Below are 23,767 nucleotides of genomic sequence, written 5' to 3'. Positions count from 1 at the left end.
GATGTTGGTTGTTCACAGTCAGCTGTGTCTAAACTCTGGACCAAATACAAACAACATGGGAAGGTTGTTAAAGGCAAACATACTGGTAGACCAAGGAAGACATAATAGAGTCAAGACAGAAAACTTAAAGCAATATGTCTCAAAAATCGAAAATGCACAACAAAACAAATGAGGAACGAATCGGAGGAAACTGGAGTCAACGTCTGTGACCGAACTATAAGAAACCGCCTAAAGGAAATGGGATTTACATACAGAAAAGTTAAACGAAAGCCATCATTAACACCTAAACAGAAAAAAACAAGGTTACAATGGGCTAAGGAAAAGAAATCGTGGACTGTGGATGACTGGATGAAAGTCATATTCAGTGATGAATCTCAAATCTGCATTGGGCAAGGTGATGATGCTGGAACTTTTGTTTAGTGCCATTCCAATGAGATTTATAAAGATGGCTGCCTGAAGAGAACATGTCATTGATGATATGGGGCTGCATGTCAGGTAAAGGCACTGGGGAGATGGCTGTCATTACATCATCAATAAATGCACAAGTTTACATTGATATTTTGGACACTTTTCTTATCCCATCAATTGAAAGGATGTTTGGGGATGAGGAAATCATTTTTCAAGATGATAATGCATCTTGCCATAGAGCAAAAACTGTGAAAACATTCCTTGCAAAAAGACACATAGGGTCAATGTCATGGCCTGCAAATAGTCCGGATCTTAATCCAATTGAAAATTTTTGGTGTAAGTTGAAGAAAATGGTCCATGACAAGGCTCCAACCTGCAAAGCTGATCTGGCAACAGCAATCAGAGAAAGTTGGAGCCAGATTGATGAAGAGTACTGTTTGTCACTCATTAAGTACATGCCTCAGAGACTGCAAGCCGTTATAAAAGCCAGAGGTGGTGCAACAAAATACTAGTGATGTGTTGGAGCGTTCTTTTGTTTTTCATGATTCCATAATTTTTTCCTCAGAATTGAGTGAGTCTGTATTTTTTTCCCTCTGCTTGGTCTAAAAAGTAACTGTTACTGACTGCCACATTTTTTTTTCCTGATTTCTTATAGTGTTTCTTAAAGCCAGAAAGTTGCCATTTGAAATGACTTTAGTTTTGTGTCATGTCTGTGATCTGCTTTTTTTTCTACAAAATTAAACAACTGAATGAACATCCTCCGAGGCCGGTGATTCCATAATTTTTGCCAGGGGTTGTAGTATAGAAGTCAGTTCAACTTCTGGGATATTGATCTGGACAGTTAAGTAGCAAAGGGGGGTCAGTTTCATTCAATCTGTTTCAGCTGCTTTGGTATTAATGAAGTTAAGAACAGGTGCTCACAAGGGGCAACAATGAGACAACACCCAAAAAGTTTTACAAGTGGAGGCCACTGACATTTTTTTCCCCTACTCATCTTTTCTGACTGATTTTGCACTAGTTTTGCATTTTACTAAGGTCAGTGTCATTACTGGTAGCATGGTGCGTTACGTGGACCCTACAGAGGTTACACAGGTAGGACAACTCCACCAGGATGGAACATCAATATGTGCCATTGCCACAAGGTTAGCTGTGTCTCCCAGCATGGTCTCAAGAGCATGGAAGAGATTCCAGGAGACAGCCAGTTACTCTAGGAGAGGTGGACAGGGCTGTAGAAGGTCCTTAACTCAGTAGAACCGGTATCTGCTCCTTTGTGTAAGGAGGAACAGGATGAGCACTGCCAGAGCCCTACAAACTGACCTCCAGCAGGCCATTGGTGGGAATGTCTCTGACCAAACAATCAGACTTCACAAAGGTGGCCTGAGGGCCCAATGCTCACTGTAGTGGGCCCTGCGCTCGCTGGCCGACACCGTGGAGCTTGATTGGCATTTGCCATAGAATACCAGAATTGGCAGGTCCATCAATGGCACCCTGTGCTTTTCACTAGTGGTTAAGCGTTGGGCTTGAGACCAGAGGATCCTCGGTTCAAATCCCAGCCTGACCAGAAAATCACCAAGGGCGCTTGGGCAAGGTCCTTAATCCCCCCTAGTTGCTCCTGGAGTGTAGTGGCGCCTTGCATGGCAGCAGCCTGACATTGGGGTGAATGTGAGGCATTATTTGTAAAGCGAATTGAGCGTTGGATGCAGGTGGAAAAGCGCTGTATAAATGCAGTCCATTTACAGATAAAAGCAGGTTCAACCTGAGCACGAGACAGACATGAAAGGGTGCATGTTATGCTGCTTGTAACATAATTCAGCATGACCAGTTTGGTGGTGGGTCAGTGATGTCTGGGGAGGCATGTCCCTCTACAGGCTAGACAATGGCATCCTGACTGCTATTACATATCGGGTTGAAGTCCTTGGACCTATTGTCCTACCCTACGCTGGTGTAGTGGATCTTGGGTTCCTCCTAGTGCATGACAATGCCGGGCCTCATGGGCTAGAGTATGTAGGCAGTTCCTGGAGGATGAAGGAACTGATACCACTGACTGGCCCCAATGTTCGGCTGACCTAAATCAAATCACCTCTGGGACATTAGGTTTCAGTCCATCCAATGCCACCAGATTGCACCTCAGACTGTCCAGAAGCTAAGTGATGCCTTGGCCCAGATCTGGGAAGAGATCCCCCAGGCCATCAGTCATCATCTTATTAGAAGCCTGCCTCAAAATTGTCAGGCATGTATACAAGCACATGGGGGCCATACAAACTACCGAGTACCATTATGACTTGCAGCAATTAAATTTTGGCAAAATGGACTAGCCTGCTGCATAAATTTTTTCCCTTTGATTTTATGGGTGTCTTTGATTTCAGCCCTCTAAGTTGACAATTTTCATTTTCATCAAATGTTGTGGCATCCTTTGATTCCTAACACATTATCCCGTCTGTATCAGGATAGATATCCTGCATGATTTTTTTTCCTACTGAAATCTGATGTGTTTTCAAAGTGTTCCTTTAATTTTTTTGAGCAGTGTATTTAGTTGGGTATGTCACAGATGATGGGGGTTCAGATGCAGGAAGACATGCAGAAATCTTGAAAAGAAACTTGCAAGTATTTTTCCAATAATTTTATAATTCACTTTGAAAATGTTAATGTGGAACAAACACATGCACCTCACTGATAAAGGCAGGAATTCAGAGACGGTAGAAATGTGAGCCATGTGCTGAAAACCTAGTGCCCAACAACATCACGAGTCTGAGCTGCCATAGTGCATGGTCCCACGGGAGGTAGGCCTGATTTTACAGTCATTTCCCTGACTTTGCATCTTTGCCTCCCATCTTGTCTATGACTCTACACCACAGTGACTACCACCTCATTTGAACAGGTAACCACTATCCATGTTTCAACTACAAACACCAGGACTGAAATGATGTCATACCAAAACTTTTTAGTAGTCACAACTATGAGCAGAACAGGACAAAACAGACCTGAGCTTCTGTCATTCCTGTGTACTCACTCCACATTTCCATAGGCATTTTATTTTCTGCCTGGTAGAAATAAACAGAATCCTCTTTCAAACACTTTCTTTTCTGGTATTTGAAGGGGGAAAGTGGAAAATAAGGTAATCAGGATGTAGTCGCTGCAGTGGAAACATATCATTTGTGTCACATTTGTGTTTAGTTGTGTGACTCATCAGGCACAAGGTATTATTATTATTATTATTAACAACAACAGCAGAATTTGCTTTTGAAACATTTTCTGTGATAATTTTCATGGCACAAAAGTAGGAATTCTGTGAAACATCATTCTATCTCCAAGCTGCCCTTTGAGGCAAAATGTAACATGCAGCAAGAGCAGATTATTGACAATAGCTGGTCTATTACAGATCGATGCAAAAGTTGTGATATTTTCAGAATGTTGACAAAACAGAATAGTGAAATGACAGTTTTTCCATTAACTGATGGAATGAGACTGCTGGCATCTTGTGTTCTCATGATAACTGTCATTTTAGGGAGGCTCTTGTGAGAACTGTAAACCCAGTAGTCATGGCGACAGAACAGTAAGTCCCGCTAAATAATGCCATTTTGTGTTTTTTAATCCAGTATTGCCATGTCATTTCTTATAACATTTAACAAACTCTCTGTCTCTTACTTCATTCCCCACATAATGTGTTGTGTATTTTAGAACCTCATGTGATGCTTCTGTGCATCATGTGACTTGTAACACAGCAAATCCCTCGAATAGACTGAAAAACCCCCTCATACAAGCGCAAAAATCTATTTGCAATATTTGTTTTGTTTTTTCCCCATGTGTTTCCATTAAGAGTATTTTCAATTCTTAGCTTCAATTTGCGCAATTTGGAGGGGAACAGAAACCCACCTTCTGATATCTGTGGTTACACTGAGATTGATCCAAATTAAATCTATATATGAGACCTACTTTGTGTTTTATGGACATACAGAACACTTGTTGTGTAAATATGCCAAGATACTGGTTACTAATTCACACGCAGACCTGTAATTCTTTCTTTGTTCAACAACAAATTATCCAGCAAGTATTCACAGCACTTCAGTTTTTTCACGTTACAGTCTTATTCCAAAATTGATGAAATTCTTTTTTTTTTCCTCTCAAAATTCTACACATAAAACCCTATAATGGCAATGTGAAAAACTTTTTTTGGAGATTTTTTGCAAATTTATTAAAAACAAGGGAAATCTGAGATTTCTGACATTTACCAAGGGTTGATGAGGACTCAAAATAAAAGATATGTGATTCGAATCGTGACCCAAACTTTATCTGGATCCAGATTTCAGAACACAAAGCAATAATTGCATACTGATCCAGAATGGTCCAACTGATCAAGATGTTGCAATATGAGATTTAATTCACAAGCTGAAACAAAATGGTGTTTTCCCGATGTTGGTTTTACATTGGGATGTTATAGCTTTCTGCTTCAGAACCTGCATATTGATCCAGAACACTCCCAACATCCAACACTAAAGCCCCGTTTACACATAGACGGTAAGAGCTCCAGGAAGCGTCCCGGAAGAGTTTCTGGCCGTCTTAAGGATCACAAGCCGTTGTTAACGCCGGCACTAGGGGGCGTGGCATAGTTCCGGCTTTACCGGGAATCATCGAAAAAATTATTCAACATGTCGAATAATTCCGGGAGCGCTCCTGGAGAATTCGCGTGACGACGGAGACAATGGCGTTTAATACTTTTTAATCGCCGTTTCATCCTGCCCCTTTCCCGTAGTGCCGCAGTTTACACCACCGTTAATTGGCGGCCGGCGTTGTATCCCTAACCAACGGCGTGTAAAACGCCGATAGAGCCCACATCGGCATCCTCAAGGGCGTTTTAACCGGCGACAGAGGCAGACAAAATGGCGGCGCTAGCGGACAGTACGCCATTCTAAACGCTGATTAACTGATTACATCTGCTCAAAGTGATGTTAATCAGTGAAATCACCTGGTGCAGTGGGTGGTTACAAAGAAAACCTGCACCCTCTTGGCCCTTTCTGGAATCAGTCTGACACCTATGCCTTGACTTAAGCCTCAAAATCTGACAAAGTGAAACGCACAGATTGAAATCCTGATCCAGAATCTGGATCCAGATCTGCTCCAAAACTGAGGGGAATCTTCCATGCCCTAATACCTTTCTGTGGTGCAAACGTGGTGTGAATCTGTGAAGGAGTTTTGACGTAATCCTTCAATGGCTATATAAATCTTGATCCAGAATCCGGATCAGGATCACCTCCAAAATTTAACGGAGTCTTCCATGGCCTAATATCTATCTGTGGTGAAAATTTTGTCAAACTCCGTGCAGTAATTTTGACATAATCCTGCTAATAAGGCAGTAACATAGCAAAATGTGGAAAAAGTGAAGTGCAGTGAATACTTTCCCAGATATACTGTATCAGGCTATAAGCAAATTTAAACTGCATAGTTGTAAAATTGTAGGATTAAGTGATGTGATAATATAATAGAAATTCTACAACAGATTTACAGTCAGAGCAAAATTTAAATGGTGGGCTAAAATATGGCAAGACTTTGCTGCAAATTTAATTTTGTATTTTTCATTTTAACACTCATTAACTGGGCATCAAATTCACAACCCTTTGGATCATGACAATCTGCTCCACTTAAGCCACAGTGATGTAGTGTTTTGTTTACATAAGTCTGTGATCATCATTTATTCTGTTAATGGACTTAACCTATCAGAGCAACAATGAAAATGTATATCACAAACAAAATAAAGAAAGAGAAAAATGCCAAACATATCCAGTATTTATTTATTTATAATAAATCCTGTGCAGTCATGTGACCTTCAGTACCAACATTGGAATTTTGGAGGGTAGAAGTGATGTTGGATTCACTAGCTCAGTACCAAATAAATAGGGTTATCTTTATTTCATTGCAATGCAAAAGCATAAATCTGCCCCTCTCTGAATATGTGTAACACCGAGATATTGAGGCTAAACAAAAATATATGCGAAAATGTTTACAAGTTGGGGTGCAGGATACGCGCACACTGTATAATTTAACAAACTGCTTTTTGTTCCATATCTACACAATGATCAAGTAAAACTGATTTTATGTTACAGCTGCAAGGATTAATCACTTATTAAATTAATCAACAAATATTTTGATATTTTATTATATTTTGATATATTTTATTTTCACCAGCCTAAAGCTGGGCTTATCCAATCCAATCCACTTTATTTATAAAGCACATTTAAACAGACTCGAGTCTCCAAAGTGCTGCACAGCAAAAGCATAGACACGCAAAATAGTAATAATAACAATAATAACAGTAAAATAGATAAGATAAAATAATACATAAATAAATAAAACCATGATAAAACAATAAATTTCAATAAAATAGAAATAAAATAAGACACAAGGACCGTACAACTCGCGCGATGTTAAAAGCCAAGGAATAAAAGTGGGCCTTAAGACGGGACTTAAACCACTCCACAGTGGGAGCAGATCGGACGTGTAGGGGCAGAGCGTTCCAGAGTCTGGGACCGACCACGGAGAAGGCTCTGTCCCCTCGAGTTTTAAGTCTCGTCCTAGGCACCATGAGCTGGGACTGGCCTTCGGACCTCAGAGCTCATGCTGGAGTGTAAACCTGGAGGCAGTTGATGATATACTGCGGGGCCAGTCCATTCAGAGCTTTAAAAACAAACAAAAGTATCTTAAAATCAATTCTGAAACGTACAGGGAGCCAGTGCAGAGAAGCCAAAATTGGGGTAATGTGCGAGTTTTGGCCCTTTTGAGACGATTTTTCACTCGTGCGAGAATTTTTTTGGATCGCGCCGAGTTTCGTCTTAATCGTGCGAGATGCGTTTAACCTCTCACGACCACCTCCCGACTGGCAATCGTATGGTCGGATGAAAATCAAACCTGTTTGATATTCTGGTTGGCCCTCGTGAGGGTGTCGCACTGTTGAAGCAGAGATGCAAGCGTCTACAAGCCGATTTACCCCAACCACTTGCACTGCGCATGTGCAAACATCGATACGGAATTGGAGAGAGCATAAACAGTGATCATCTCTTTGGGAGAGCAGCTTCCGTTTCTTTTTCCCCCTTATTCTTCAACTCATGTAAAGTCTTATATTGTTTTTTTTGGGGGGGGGGGGGGGGGGGGGGGATGTTAAAATTTGATGTCTCCCATCAAGAGTTCTTGTAAAAATAAGAAATGTAAATAAAGTTTGAAAAAAAGAAAAAAAAAAAGTTTCTGTTAATGTTTTGCTTCTGGAAACACTAGTACGACATGTGGCTTTTGAACGTACAATGTGAGCAGCCAGATCGCATCACAGCATCGGGCCATATAGTACAAGAACATAAATCATGCGCTCTGAACTTTTACACCCTGTGGTTTTGTCGTACAGTTTGAGCTGGAGCCAAGTACAACGATTGAAAATATCGTACAGTGTCTGCCCAGCTTAAGGCACACCTGTGAAATAATCAGTAATGCAGGTAACACGTTACTTACTATCGCATTACTCTAATCTGATGCGTTAATCTTTCCAAAACAGTAATCCGATTAAAGTTACTTCTGCAAGTCACTGTGCGTTACTATTATTTTTGCATTGCGGGTCGACTGCAGCATTAAACCTGGCCCGTGGGCTGGAGGGCGACGTTCTGCTGAACTGCTCACTTTCAGTGAGCTGCGAGCTTTAAATCTGCGGTTTTGGAAATACAGTTATGATGTTTTAATAATAATCATAAATGCAGCCATTCAGATTTACAGATCAACAGAAAACATTGACTTTTGGCATCTGAATCAGAATATTTTAAAACTAGGGATTAGGGGTTGACTGATATGGATTTTTAAGGGCCAATACAATTATTGACAAGGTTTGGAAGCCAATACCGATATTACAAGCCAATATTTGCCAATGTGTCAAAAAGGTGTCAAAATTTAGTATAACACACTCAATGCAAATCTTTCTTTAAATGTTTTGCAACATGTTTAATTCACAAAACCTTTCAACATGACCTTCACACAAAAAGTGCAAGGAGCTATAAATAACATTATGAAGTTGAATAAATGAACACATAAATAAATACAGCCAACACAGCTCCAATCTGCACATTGCTATCTTCTTCTATGCTAATTTGAGGGACAGCAGCCTTCAGCACTGACAAGCCGAAGTTGTGACTTCTAACAAATCAAGTAGTGCTGTGGACGGGACTTTGTTACAAACCAGAAAGCAGGGATTCATATTTAATGCTGCGTTTACACATAGGCAAAACGTGTTATGAATGTCATATTTGCGTCATTCTTGGCACATTCCTGACATTCTTAACGCATCTGAATAGGTTTGTTTCTGTGTAGGCTCTTTTTAATAGTGCATGTTGGTGCGTGATATTCGTGATTTCAGTGGAGCATATTTTTGGCTATCAAAAAATCTTCCACGAATGTCACACACCACCCTCATTCGCCTCATGACGTGGAAGTCGCAACTGAGCGTGATGATCCATCTTGATTAGTGGTGATCCTTAATAGAGCGTGACAGCGTTCTTCTCTGATGTGCACACAATTAAACCCTGCTGCACCACATTCAGTTTCATTGCTGCAGTATGCTGAAGGACAGTGACGCCAAGTCAGCTAAAAGTTTCATTCCAATGCTCCTCAGTGTGCTCCTGCAGGTGTTCCACCTGCTACTTGTGCCTGAAGTTTGGGAAAATGAGCGAGACGAGAGCCGCGTGAAGCCACACATCTGGCTCTCTCCGTCTCCTCCTCCTCTCTGCGCCACTCCATGGCACAGAGCCCAATGAAGCATGCAGTCTCAAAGTTCTTCTGCTGTGGAGCAAACTGGAGCTATCTGAATTGTTCAGCAGCTGATGGATGAATATGGGCATGTGTGGAGAGAATTCGCCTCATTCACAACGTGACAGAACTTAACGATGCACTGTTACGTGCGACAGCACGCAACAAAGCGGAAACTTATTCTTGACCGTGCGTAATGGTTCCTGATAATTCTCCAGCAAGACGTGCCATTAATCGTAACGTGTGGTAACAGGTTGCAGCAGTTCCTGAGGACACCTGCCGCCTCTGCCCCAAATCATCACATTCGTGATCAGCGGCCAAGAAGGTATAGTTCATGGCATTCGTGACTTGTCGTTGTTATGTGTAAACGCACCTTAAAGACTGTGGTATGGCCTAACAGCCCCTCTGTGCTTGAAATCAGAGGACATTAGCTCAATACGATGGATGATTCACACACATCAATGAGCCTTTGTGAAGATTTTTAATGTTTTGTATTAGACTGTAAGAGCTGCAACTTCAGGCTAATTAACTTAAATATGATGTACATTTCAAATTTCTGTTATATTTTATGTTATGCACAGTTCATAAATAATGTTTAAAAGGTTAAAAACATTAATATTGGATGCACATAGCATTGCTTCTTCAACAGTACTTTTCCTTCAGCATTTTTTTTAAGTGGGATTGCTTTTTTTTTAATTTATTTAATTTTTAACAATATATCCCATTTAATAATTGTATTATTTGAACAAGAGCTGAACCTGGACTGATTTTTATTGTCCAACCTGTTTTTTAAAGAATAAAACCTGGGTGAAAAACTTTGAGTCAGTTTTTCCACACTTCTATGTTTCACAAACATGAAGCTATGTGCAGAAGATGATAGTTTATGATTGTTAGATGCTTTAACAAGCATTTAGTGCTAAAGTCTGCTGTTCACACAATCGTGATCGTTTGTAAACAGTTTGTACACTGTTCCATGAAAACTATTAACTTTTGCTTTCATGTAAAAATGAGTGAAGCTCCTCCCCCCTCTTCTAGTTTAGCTCAAAGACAGGATCTTTTTGGAAACAGGAAGCCTTTAATCTGTAAATTCAACTGTTAGTTTCGGAATGTAACAGCAGCTACGGACACAGGAGGAGTTCTGGATTATTTAATGAAGAATTGTGATTAAGTTTTTTTCTTTGTGATTCTGAACTGAAACTCAAGTCCTGCAGCAGAAGAGAGGCACTGCTTTCAGATGTGTGCTGCAGCAGAGAGCTCTCTCAGCTGCTGTTCAGAGCGGAAAACTAAAGTCACTGACTGACTATCTCTTTCTATAAAGTGTATGCATGAAGGCAGAATTTGGTGACGAGTGATTCGCTACATCCAGCACTGCAAAAATAAACTGGCATATCTGCCACTATAAATGGCTGATACAGATATCGGCAAAAATGCCGAAAATATGCCAGGCTGATAATCAGTCGACCCCTACTTGGGATATCCAAATCTGATCAAAGGGATTGCCCGATTAAAATTTGACTGATTGTGTTCGATAAATTAACACCAAGTCAACAAATTATTGCACATCTCTTCTTGCTTCGATTCATATGCATGGTGCAGGTACTCAGCTGTGCAGCTGAGTTCACCACAGAGCTGTGGTGCACATTTCAAAACAACATTTACACTGTCCTTTGTTTCAAATATCCAACAAGACTATTTCATTCACACAGATCATCAACAGTGTATGTCAGCCTTACCAAGTTTCATAGTGCGGTGGTGACACTGCCATAACAGCCAGTGCACCTGTTGTGCAAGTTTTTAAAACATATTTCAAATACATAACAAGTCTGTTTCTGACGGCCAGCGTGATATGACCTTCTTACCGGTCAATCAGAGAGCACTTTCTACATTCCTCTTTACGGTAAAGGTCCACTTTTGATTTTTTTTGCACATAATAATAATAATTTTAACAAAGGTTTGTTCCATCAATATTACTCTGAGTGTTCTAGTTTTACTCTAAGAATGATGCACAAAGCAGAATTGAGGAGCCATAAAAAAAATCTGTTCACTTAATTTAAAATACGTAAATAAATATATAAAACATTAAGGGGCGGCTTGGATTGCTGGTGTTTTTTTATGTACACAACAAAGCTGTTTAATGCTACACATATATATTGGATTGACTTTAATATGCTTGGAATGTGCTGTGTGCAACTGTAATATCTAAGAAAATACAAGTATCTGATCAGGACTCTGTACTGACAGATACTCGGTATTAAATGGCTGATCAGGATCAGAGGGCAAAAAAAAAAAACACGTGATTGGGACACCTGTATTTAACATCCCTCACACATCCCTTAAACCCTACCTTTGAAGACATAGTGGTTAGGAATGGACAGGGTGGTGCTGTAGATGGCACTACAAACATTTACAACTAGGCAAAATGCAGGTGACACATGGTATTTATAGGAATGAGGCTGGACAAATGAGGGCCGAGGAGGGTAGGGTTACCTGTGGAAGGGGAGTGTGTCAGGTGGGACATGCGGTTGCCAGAGCTCTGGAGGTTAGCCTCCATGCTGCGGCTGTTTCTGACTGCTTCCAGGGAACGTAGACTGGTGCGGGGGGCCAGATTAGGCATGCTGTGCCTCAACTCCTCTGGAACCACACATATATGCCACATTTAGCAATACTTCTATTTATCTAATGACAGGCTTCACACACCGGCCTTCTCCATGATGGTCACGCATTTATCTGTGAGCGAGTGCATAAATAGATTATTATTACTAATCATTGCCTACCCTCACTCTTGGCAAATTTTAGCAGCTCTGGGCTGGGTCCTTGGAGAGATCGTCTCGGTGTCCTTGTACGTGGCGTACCAAGTCGGCTCCTGTATTCTTGACTGTGATTGGAAGTGGATGGAGAAAGGCACCGGGGTGAGCCTAACGGAGAGGGAGTGAAACGGTGACGAGGGTGGGGCTGGGAACTGTACTCATCCTCATCTTCCAGACTGTAACTGTCAAATTCCTGGTCACTGTAGGTGCCACCCCTGCGAAGGGACTGCAGAGACGCTGTTGAACTGCGGCGTGATGCTGAAGTTGAACTCGAAGCATAATCCTGCCTCAAACCTGATATAAGATATAACAAATTGTAAATATACCTCCCAGAAATGTTTGTTTGCACCCAGATTATTACAGAGAAAAATTCAAGAAAACCCCACAGCTTCTATAACAACAAATATTTACATATCAAGCAAAGTAAATGTAAAATTTGGTTACTTGTTCTTCAAAATAAAACAAATAAATAACATTAATGAGCATACAGCACTATACTACTCCATTCACTCACTGCTCTCCAGAACATGATGTGCAAGACACCTCTACTCACTCTCTTCCTGAAGCCGGGCCATGATCTGGACATCAGTTAGATCTTGCAGCTTATATCCCATGGAGATGGAGTCATCTGAGGTGCTGACCTCACTATCTATGGATGACTGGGAGCTCAGGGCTGACTGAATACTCCTGACACCTGCAAACACACAGGTGTGACTGTGAGCACAATGTCCTTCTTACACAACAGTGGAAATGATATTAACCACACCTTTAGTAAGTTCTTTCCACACATTTCAAGAAGATAGAGAACGCCTTAAATTCCCAATTCCTCATGTATATGCTCGTCCCTTAACTGATTAATAGTGGATTCTATCGGGATCTGTCTGACTCCACACACTATGCTCACTTCCTGTTTTAAGTTCAATGCCAGGTAAAAATATTTGCTTCAGAAACTTACAATGCGACCAATAGTTTACACAGCCAGAGGATGGCGATGCAACACTGAACAATGTGACTTTTTTCTGTGTTTCTGCACACAACATATAACCATACTGTGTCTAAGCAATATGGACACGGGAGAGATTCACCAAGTCTAATGTTACTGTTTTAATTAATTAAAAGGCCTTATTCACTCATCACTTGCAATAGAAGCAAACCAAGGTCAATGGGCCTCATTCACCAACAGCTTCTTAAGACTCCTCTTAGATTCCTTCTTAAGGTGTCCTCAAGATGGTTTTAAGAAAACGCTACATCAGATTCTTCAACATGTTCTTAAACCGCAGAATTTTTTGCAGCTGTGTTCTTAAATTGATGAATCCCATCTCATAAACTGAAAGCGTGTGCTTGGTGAGCCTAATTACCGTATGATCAGCATAGGTAACAGCCCATCAATGGCCATAAAAGGGCATGAGACTACATGGCCATGGCCAGATTTCATAAAGAGGAAACAAAATGCTGAAAGCAAAAATCAAATCAATTTCAGTGCAGCAGTCAAAGAGGAAAAAAAAAAAAAAAAAAAAAAAAACTGTGGTAGTTCAGAGGTGGAGGTACTGCTGCAGGAAATCAGCCACAGGAGGAACATTCCTTTCAGTAGCCTTATTGCAGGTTACACCAATCATAAGCAAGCATGGGAGGCTGTCACACATGGAGTGAATGCAGTATCTAGAGAAGGACACACAACCAAGGTGGTGAAAAAGAAATGGTTCCATTTAAACTCTGACACCAAAAAAACATCTCAAAATCCCGACGGGAGATGCAGCGGACTGGAGGGGGACCAGTAGACACCAAAAAGCTGTCCAAGTTGGACCAGCGCATCGCGCCATGATCAGGGAGATGGCACTCTCAGGTCGGCTATGGGAAAAATCTAAATCATTTCATATTTATTTTCCCCCCACCCTACTTTTTAGGTGTCCCATCGACTGAGTGTCTGGATTAGGCATGGGCCAGTATGAGATTTGGATGGTATAACTGTGGGCAAAAATACCGCGGTTTCACGGTATTATGTATAGCTTTAAAATGTGCTTTAATAACATTATGGCTATTTGCATATGAAGCGTGGTTTTGATACCGTGGCTTTTTCATACTGCGGTATACCGTGAAACCGGTTATTGGCCCATGTTTAGTCTGGATACAGACCTGAGCTTCGAGGCAACGCTTCCATCCCCTCCTTGTGCAGCTGCTACTCCACTTGATTAATGTGTTAAATGTGTTAATGTGTTAAAGTGTTGGTATACTGTGAAAACTGAAGTTCACCAGCTGCCTTGAAAATGTGAGTTAATTGAAATGAAAATCAGTTAATTCACCTTAAAGACTAGAAGCACTCAGAGTGCAAACCTCCGCCAAGGCCATGGGGTCACTGACGCCATAACATCTACACACCGTGGAATCACTGAATCTAAAAAAGTCTAACAATGATGTTTGCTCAGTAGTAAAAAAAGTTTCATCTGCTGTGACTGGATAGCATGTACCCTTAGTGCTTGACATCACAGTTTATTGCAACTTGCACCTTTCCCAGAAGCTACTGTCATCTGAGCACTGATATTGATATTGCATGTGCTTATAGACAAAAACAAATAAGCGACAAAATTCAATTTATTATTCAACTAAACTGCAAATATATGAATTTAACATTCATGAAACACTTCTCTAAACAAGGCCATAGGGACACTGACCCTAAAGAGATTCCCTCCTTGGCACAGTGATCTATTTCTTTTTGTCTCTTTCTCTAAAATTGTATATAATAATCATTAGATTATTAAAATATAAACAAAAATAAATTTAAGAAATGTACAATTTGAAAACAAATGCACCCGAACGTGATGACAGCTGCAACTGCTTAATGCTAACTTTTAACATTGAAAATGCCATAGACATGCTAACGCGTTAGCATCGTGATCCGGATCACCACTAAAATTTAATGACTTGTTCCTCTTGTCATTTCCAACCACTCCACAAAATTTTATCAAAATCCGTTCAAAACTTTTTGAATTATCCTGCTGACAATCAGACAGACAAACAAACCAAACACGACCGAAAACATAACCTCCTTGGCGGAGGTAATAAGCTTCGTTTCAACTCACAATTAATGAAGACAATGGATAGCTTTCAGTTCAGATTTTGCAAACATACAAACTTGAGTTCAATATCCTTAAACTTGTCATTACAAGTGGAGTAATTGAGAAGAAATCGGTTCACTTAACTTCATGGGGCTATCACTTTTTACAGAGTACATTTAATTTGATATTAAAAATGTGTTTTGGGAATTTACAGATTAACGTATAATAATGAACAGCGATATCACAGAAATATCACTGCAATATTGTATTTTAATGAACTTCAAATAAGCAGACAATGCAACCAATGTGACATGTTGGCACTGAAATGTGCGTAAGCGTACTCCTGAGTGTTCATAGGATTTGCCTGGATAGAAAAACATTCATGAATGTCACAATCTTCATAAAAAATTCATAAGCAGGACGTAGGAACACGTGTTCTTAAGAAGGGTTCATGAATGAGGCCCAACATTTGACAAATTATGTTATGAATGTAAAGTGTCTACGCATCTGTTTGACAACAAAGTACGGCATGTTTAATTTAACACATCTCTCTTTTTTAACATCACCAGTCTTGTTGGCTTACATTAGTCTAGATACGCAGGTCTGTCTGCTGATAATGCACAGGAAAAGCAGTACACAAACATCTGCCAGGCAAACTGCTGACACACAGGCCAGACATTCAGAATGACACAAACAAGAAATGACGACAACAACCACGGGCGATTGGTTATATAACAAGTCTGTGATAAGATAAGGTCACTGCCCACAAGCCAAGTATTCACGAGTTCATGCAAAGATGTGTTATTTATAGTGTTTGCACAACATAGCATTGTTCAGGATCAATGACCCCCCCCCCCCCCCAAATGAACAAGCAGTAGTTCAAACAAAACCACCACAAAGTCAAGAACACCAACATTTCAGATTTCACAAACATTACCAGTCACTGTTATTGTAAATTCTTTAAGGGACCATACCAGTGTTTTACATTTTTAGCCCTTTTACAGCAACTAACTACTGTACTTCACAATGATTTTGTCAATCAGAGTATTGTGCAGATTTTTAATAGCATAGTCTTAACTGACTCCAAACCTTATAGCTTTAGTTGCTAAAACTAAATGTTTCTTGTTTTTTAATACAACACCAAATCATGACAAACACCATCCTTGACAAAAATATGCTGATGTGTTTTATTAATCTAGTATGCATTTGCGGTTCCACCATAAAAGCCAACCGTCACTGTGGCATGCTCTGATTGTGAAGCAGTCAGCAGTGATGAGTTAGGCTTTGCAGCAAAATAATTGAATCCTGTACACCAAACACTGAACTAAGGAGAGCATTTCTCCAGATCACCAAAATTTCCCAAGAAACAAAGAGTTTCTGTCCCATGTCAGGTCCAACTTGTTCACAAACTCTCGTGATAAATTTATCCAGTGTTTGCTTAATCCTAGTCCAAAAGCAACGGACGTAGGCAGAAATAGTGCCACCTGCCCAGAAGTAAACCCTTCTGTACATATATACAAGAATATACTTCCTGTTTGTAGCATGTGCGGTTAGTTACTTTTGCTGCTCACTTGTCAAGTTGTAATTTCCTGTGTGGTTTGGTTTTGTTTTTGCATAAGTGATGCTATTAAACTATTTTACTGCTATTTACCAAAGTAGCTGAAAGCTTGTAGTGATTTAAAAACTTGCCTGCAAAATCAGTAAATTAATGTGGCAACCTTTCTAATACGAGAACCTACCAAATGCACATGGTTTCTCTCAGTATGACCATATTCACTTATAAATTGTGACAAGCTCGTTCAACATGCCACACCTTAGAGTAATTCCAAATCAAATCAACAGATTTTATAAATTTTCCCAGCTGGCCATCTTGGATTTCACACAAATAACACCACTCTACCAAACAACTACTGTGCACAATTCTTGTCTTATAATCTTAAGTTTCTCGAAGATGAAGGCTTAAAGACAAAAAAACAAAACAAAACCAAACGTAGTGTTCAAGAACTGCAGGTTCATAAGTCATTACTTTCACTATTCATTTCACATCCTTGAAATTTTCAGAGTTAGTTCTACACTATTTGATGTCTAACGTCTGAAATCAGAATCTTTACTGTCATTATACAAAAAATATAACAAAATTACATGCAGTGTCATTCAGTGCAAAAGAGACATCTATGTACAAAGGTTAACAAATAGAACCAGTACAATATATATATTTATATTTATTTAAAAGTTTGATTGCAGTTATTCACAGCTGAAGAGTATTTATTTCCCAGGTTGGTGAAGGGGGCACACTCTTAAGTGTAAATATATTAGTGCCAAACATGACTGGATTACTGCCATCATTTGGACAAGATCTGAAGAGATGTCTGCTGTAGTGGCATGAAACACATCTTTTCCTCTTGCAGTTTTATATTTAAAAATGGGCCAACATCTTTCTCATAGCTCAAAGTTTATTATCAGGGATTTTATCTTAAAGACAGCAATGTGACTATGTCACAGTAGTGCAAAGGACTCTGGGACAACTGTAACAATAAATAACTGTCCAGTTAATTTAATCCTGGTTCTTCTGGTGGAATTTTTCATGTTTCTTAAAAGTTACAGCCATTTACTGAATGTGATGTCAAGATTAAGACAAAACATGCAGCAGCATAAATGAACAGTCATTGGGAATGGTTGGGGTTCAAAAGTATTTCTGGGCACCTTCACAAACAGTATATGCACTCACTACATTTATTGTTTTTCCTGTTTTGTCATTCCACTGCTGTGATCACAAACAAGCACTCTGCTTTCTGTTTCAGAAATGTTTTTTTTATCCCTGCTCTTCCTCTCGGTTGCCATAATAAGTCCAAGTTTCAGGCTTCATGTGTATGCTTGAATATTCATGAGGTGTTTTGCAGTGACCTTCTGTGGTTTAATGTGGGCATGCAGAAGTCAGGCTATGAGACAGAGCCATGTGAGCACAATTCAAAGTCGTGTGAGAGTTATAAAGAAATTCTTGCTTACAGGTGCCCATATGAGTGGTTTTATGTCAAATTTTTCATATTTTTGTTGTCGGTATGCCACTTTTACCCTTTCTGCACTTTTCCCCCCTTTCTCAGCTCTGTGACAGAATGGGCTCAACTTTACAATCATGATCATCTAGCCTTAAATTATATCATCATCTTTTTTTTCTGGTTGAGATTTGTGCAGTGCTGCATGCCTCCAGTGCCAAAAGCAGAGTAAGTGGTCAAAACACCTCTCACAAAAGTGCAAAACAAACATGCCACACCAAGTTTGAGTTTGCATGTAATGCACTGTTTTGCCTTTATTTTTTTGGTTTCGCTTTAAGGCCCGGTCACACGGCATTAGCCGAATGAAGGATAAAAAGTCACAAAGCCACAAATCATCAAGAAAAAGTGGACAAATGAACCGGCACTTATACCATCACCGAAAAGCCTGCAAGTGCAGAGCACATAAAAGGCCGAAATGAAACCAAAACTAAAGAAAAACGAAGCAAACGGTGACCTTGACGCTTTGCAGCTCCGAGAGCTAGTTGTTTTGGCAACAGGCCTGTCTTCACTAAAACAACGTGTGTGCACATGCATGTTGCAGCCATAGACGGCTGCAACGTGCGAAAATAGTTAAAGTAGTAGTTAAAGTAGTAGTTCTTGCCGCTATTGTTTCTGTATGAAAACATTGCTTTTCGTCCCACACATGGACAAGTGACATTCAGCTCATCGTATCTTTAGTTATTGATCCATTCAGATATTGTCAATGTTCGTGCAAGACGTCGGACTTGGGAGGTTGGACGAAGTTGGACGACAATCAAACGGAACGCTGACGGTACACAAATGATGAGGAACTGTCAAGACAGAAACAACAAATTGAGGTTTTTTCAACACTTTGAAAATTCTGATGAAGTGCCAGTTACAGAAACGAAGCTGGACAACGGTTAAATGATGTCTCTGAAAGTCAACACAACTCCAGATTTCTTGTTTCGTTTTGGCTTTGGTGTCCTTCCTTAGTGCCGTGTGACCAGGGCTTTATATCAGCATGCAGAGCTACGCTCTTGGCAGTACACATGCTAAATCAGATAGTCCAAAGATGCACAGTGAGGGAATGCCTAGAGTTGAGGCACTGACATGAACCTGTCGTGCTATGAGTGAACAAATTCATTCATTCATTCATTCATTCTATGAACCTGTCTTTTCTGGTTAAGGGTCACGATGGAAGTGAAGCCTACATGTATTAAGAGACTGACACAGAAAATCCACAAAAGTAAAACTCAAGTGCTGGTTGATCATCTTCCAAAATGCTTCTTTAAGTGCCTCCATACTAGGGATGGGTATTGCTAAGATTTTATCGTTATCGATGCCATTATCGATTCTGCTTATCGATCCGATTCCTTATCGATTCCCTTATTGATACCTCTTGTGAATTTTCTGTGTACTAAAAGTAGGCTTTATAGGTTTTCTATGTCAAAGCAGGGGTGGTGTGCACTTGGTTTCAGTACAAAAGGTTCCCGGTTCAAATCCCATCCCTGCCACATTTCTCCATGTAAAGTGGAGTTGCGTCAGGAAGGGCATCTGGCGTAAAACCTGTGCCAATTCAACATGAAGATCCACCTTGGATTTGCTGTGGCAACCCCGAGTGCAAACAAGGGAGCAGCCAAAGGGAGTTACAGGTTTTCTATGTCAACAACATTGTATTGAGTCTTAAAGTAAATAAATATGAAATTGGTCACTGGATCCTTGATCTTGACATAAATAAAAATAAACAAAATCTGTATTTTTTGTAAAAAGCATTTCCTTTCAGACATTTTGGCATGAATGCTTCTCCATACCTCTGAGCTGAGTCAGCCGGCTGCTGCACGTCAGCGCAGGGCATCCCATTTTGTGAGGAAAAAACGTTTTGATCGATCGCAGTTTGTATTACAAAATTTGGAAAGAGGTGTCAATTGATTTAAACAGCGTTTCGCTTTGAAGTTATTAATTCCAACTGGACTATCGTTCTAACTTGACTTGGCAGAGAACTGCGCAGCATTTGGAGCTGTGTGAACAGAACAGAGGATGATTCTGGTTTCTTTCTCGCAAAAGGACAGGAGTGCCAGTTTGTGACTTTAATCTGCACAAAAGTGACTCTCGATTGACATATTCAGGGATGAAAGTGGTGAAAAACAAACAAAAAAAAGCTGTAACCCAAAATTACCCCCAACACCACCCACATGAAAATATTTGAATTCTAGAAGCTCTGAAACGCAATCTGGGACTATTCCACACAATAAACTGCAGTGAGTGCAGCATCCATTTTGGTGAGAAAAAACCCCAACTTTCCTTATTCAAATTCATTCCAGTAGTATTCTGCTCTTACTAGGATGCAGCAGTTTTGTAGCTTTAGTTTTGTAGCTTAGTTCTGGAGGAAATCACTGAAGAAATTAACAAATTGAAGATGTGGTTTGACCAAAACAAATTGTCATTAAACTTAAAACAGGGATGAAGTGGAGGTGTGAGAGTCACTAGGTGTTCACAGGAAACAGTTATTTATTTCTATATTTAATTATGTTCATTGTTAGTTGGTTTTATATTTTCTGTTGTGTTTTTTTTTATCAGGTTCTTTTTGTCTTTTTCTCTAAAATTGTATTGTAGCATTATTAGTTATTACTATTATTGTTGCTGTTGCTATTATTAATATATAAACAAAAATAAATAAATAAAAATTACAATTTGTAATACATTTGACTCTTTTACGACAACAAAAGCTGAGCCATTAATTATTACACAGAAAACAAATGCACACAAACGTGCTGAGATGTGAACTGCTTAATGCTAACTTTAATACTGAAAATGCCATAGACATGCTAACGCGTTAGCATCGGTCCCGTTTTTTAAGTTATAAAATACATCTATCAGCTGTTTCAGAAGACCATAACAGGTCGGTTTAACATAAAAAAGGTAAATATTACCCACAGACATATGCTCTTTTGGGTTTTAGCGGGGAAACATTAAGATAAAGCGAAATACAACAAAGAACCATGAAGCAGCGGGTTGGATCTATGCTTCATTGCTTCAAGCTTCAAAGAAGAGCGCGCTGCAGAAACGATTGATTACAGACCCTGCAGGGGTTCTGTAATAGACATAGAGCCATGATCATTTTCCCTACAAACACCCTCCAAAACAGCAGCCACTCTGAAGACCGATAAGGGAATCATTTAGCAAAAAGGCTATTGATGTCGGTGGATCAAATCATTTAACGATACCCAATAAGAACCGGTTCTCGATACCCAACCCTACTCCATACTTGAGATAAATGTCAGAAAACTCCATTTATCCCCCAGCATCTTACTGATGTGTCTATTTGCATGGCATTTATATAACATGAGATCATTTCTAAGCATTGTTTTACAGAAGATAAAAAGTGCTGGAATTCTGACAGACATGGGAGCGTGTACTCTGTAAAAATGACTGAAATGGCACATTTAACGGAACAACTAAATAAACAAATAAATCACTGAGAATTATTTCCCCCACATCACCACAAAAAACTCATCCTGTATGAATAGGGCTAAAGTCTACCCTCAAAACAATCATACCATTGGAAAGAGGTTTTAATTAATAAAGATAACTATATTTAAGTTACTAAACTTGGACTTTGCAGGTTTGGATGTCTGTTTTCCTCCTTGGTTGCCATTTCATAAATTAAAGATTATATAAAGACAAAAATTTTGCAGACGACTTGTTGGGTACACTGACATTATTTACATCATGAATAAAGCATCCAAGATGGTCAGTCGGGAGGCCTCTGTTATTTTATTATAAAATGACTCTTCAAACTTGTCTACAAAACATTCAGTAAAGCAACAACTTTGATAAAAAGTACAAAATGTTCATCATGACAAGTTACCATTACAAGCGAGTCTGAATTCCCTACAATCTTCATATTCACTCTAAAATGAAAACTAAGCACAATTCACATTAAAACATTATTGATATTACTGTTATTATTATTATTATTAACAATAATAATCTTCTGAAAAAAAAATGGGGTGGGTGAAATTATTAATCAACAAATAGATCTCTGTTGTGTACCATATTGCTCTCTCAATCAAACCTGTTGGGAGTAATAAGATTACGTGACATTGTTAGTAAACTTGTTAATGTAAAAACACTGGATGGTCATTTCATATTACTATTCTGACCTGAGAAGACATAATGTTGGAGCATTAGGCCACAAACATTTCAACTGACCTATGCCCTGAGAATACTTGACACCAATTGCGCTGCTTGTGCTGAGCAGAAATAAGGAGTGCAGTGTGTTAATATCATGCCATACCTGAGCTGCCACAGGTTAGTAGGGATTTGTTAGTTGATTTATGGTACCCAGGAGAAATCAGGCCTGAGCCTGCCTCCGCTGACGGGCAGTGGTGTGTGTTCTTCCATCGAGCACCTGCAGCAAGCAGAAAGGGACATATTCAGACAATTAAATACTAATACAGCAAACACAGGCATATAGTTTAGCAGAAATGGATGGTAGAGTTATTAAAGTATTTCATTAACTAGAACATGAACAGCGGAAAAGTATGTTCAGACAACCTTGCGTATTATTGTGACGATGTATTAAACCTTCAACTTTGACTGAACTTGAAACTAGACTGCCGGAAATCTTAACTTCAAGTTCGATGAATTTTCAGTCGGTGGACAGTCTTGCAGATAGCCTGAATTTAGTGCTAAAAACCACACTTGATAAGATTGCACCTCCTCTTTTAAGGCCATGCCTTCCCAAGGCACAGATGCCTTGGTTCCACGGTTACCTGCATGACCTTAGGCAGAAGGCTTGAGGGTTGGAACGGAAATGGCATAGTTCCAAACTAGGTGTTCCACCTTGCGTGGCGTGAAGCTATTTTAGATTATAAACATGCTCTATTGGCTACGAAGTAGGCATATTACTCTGAACTCATCAATAAAAACAAGCATAACTCAAAGTTTTTGTTGGATACGGTGGCGTTTCTTATTCGCGGACAGCCACCTGTTGGTCGTTCTCCTTTTTCAGCACAGGACTTTGTGGACTATTTTGAGAAGAAAATAGAAGATATTAGGTTGAGCACATCTAAGCATACTTTGGTCCACTCATTGCACCCAGCTATTGAGGTGGGGGCTACCAATGAGGTGCTACCTAGATTAACGGAATTTAAGAGTATTTCACTTGGTGTGCTGACGAAACTCGTGATGTCTAGTAAAAGCACGACTTGTTTATTTGATCCCATACCAACAAAATTGTTCAAGGACCTGTGGCCCACTCTTGGGCCGACTGTGCTGAAAATTGTTAACCTTTCACTAAACTCTGGATCTGTTCCAAATTGTTTTAAATCTGCAGTGGTTAAACCACTACTCCAGAAATCTAATCTCGATCCTGGTGTATTGAAAAATTACAGGCTGATATCAAATTTATCATTCTGCTCTAAATTTCTGGAATAGATGGTTTTCACTGCAGCTCGTGGACTACCTTACTGAGAATGATCTTTGTGAGCCATTGAGGTCTGCTTTTAGAAAACATCACTCCACAGAGACAGCACTTGTTAAAGTAGTTAATGATCTTCTGCGACCAATAGACTCGGATACCATTACAGTCTTGGTGTTGTTGGATTTTAGTGCTGCGTTTGACACTGTTGATCATCATATTCAATTTGAAATTGTTTTGGGATTACTGGATCTGGCCTTGCATGGTTGACGTCTTATCTGTCTGGTCATT

General features: G+C 39.7%; 1 protein-coding gene across 3 annotated transcripts in view; it reads right to left on the bottom strand.

Moving 5' to 3' along the window:
* Positions 1 to 23,767, bottom strand: part of zgc:66447 (SLAIN motif-containing protein-like) — a 40,680-nt gene that overhangs the window by 4,950 nt on the left and 11,963 nt on the right. For 2 of the 3 annotated variants that reach the window (XM_034181315.1, XM_034181314.1), the window contains exons 4-7: positions 22,352 to 22,465; positions 12,541 to 12,681; positions 11,955 to 12,281; positions 11,668 to 11,811 (exon numbers count right to left, since the gene is read on the bottom strand). In XM_034181315.1, the coding sequence (XP_034037206.1) occupies positions 11,668 to 11,811; positions 11,955 to 12,281; positions 12,541 to 12,681; positions 22,352 to 22,465 (726 nt within the window). The remainder of the gene's footprint in view (positions 1 to 11,667; positions 11,812 to 11,954; positions 12,282 to 12,540; positions 12,682 to 22,351; positions 22,466 to 23,767) is intronic. The other variant, XM_034181316.1, reaches the window with a different exon arrangement.

The sequence above is a fragment of the Thalassophryne amazonica genome, chromosome 11 (genome assembly GCF_902500255.1).
Source record: "Thalassophryne amazonica chromosome 11, fThaAma1.1, whole genome shotgun sequence".
Lineage (NCBI taxonomy): Eukaryota > Metazoa > Chordata > Actinopteri > Batrachoidiformes > Batrachoididae > Thalassophryne > Thalassophryne amazonica.
This window is presented reverse-complemented; position numbering and strand designations above follow the sequence as displayed.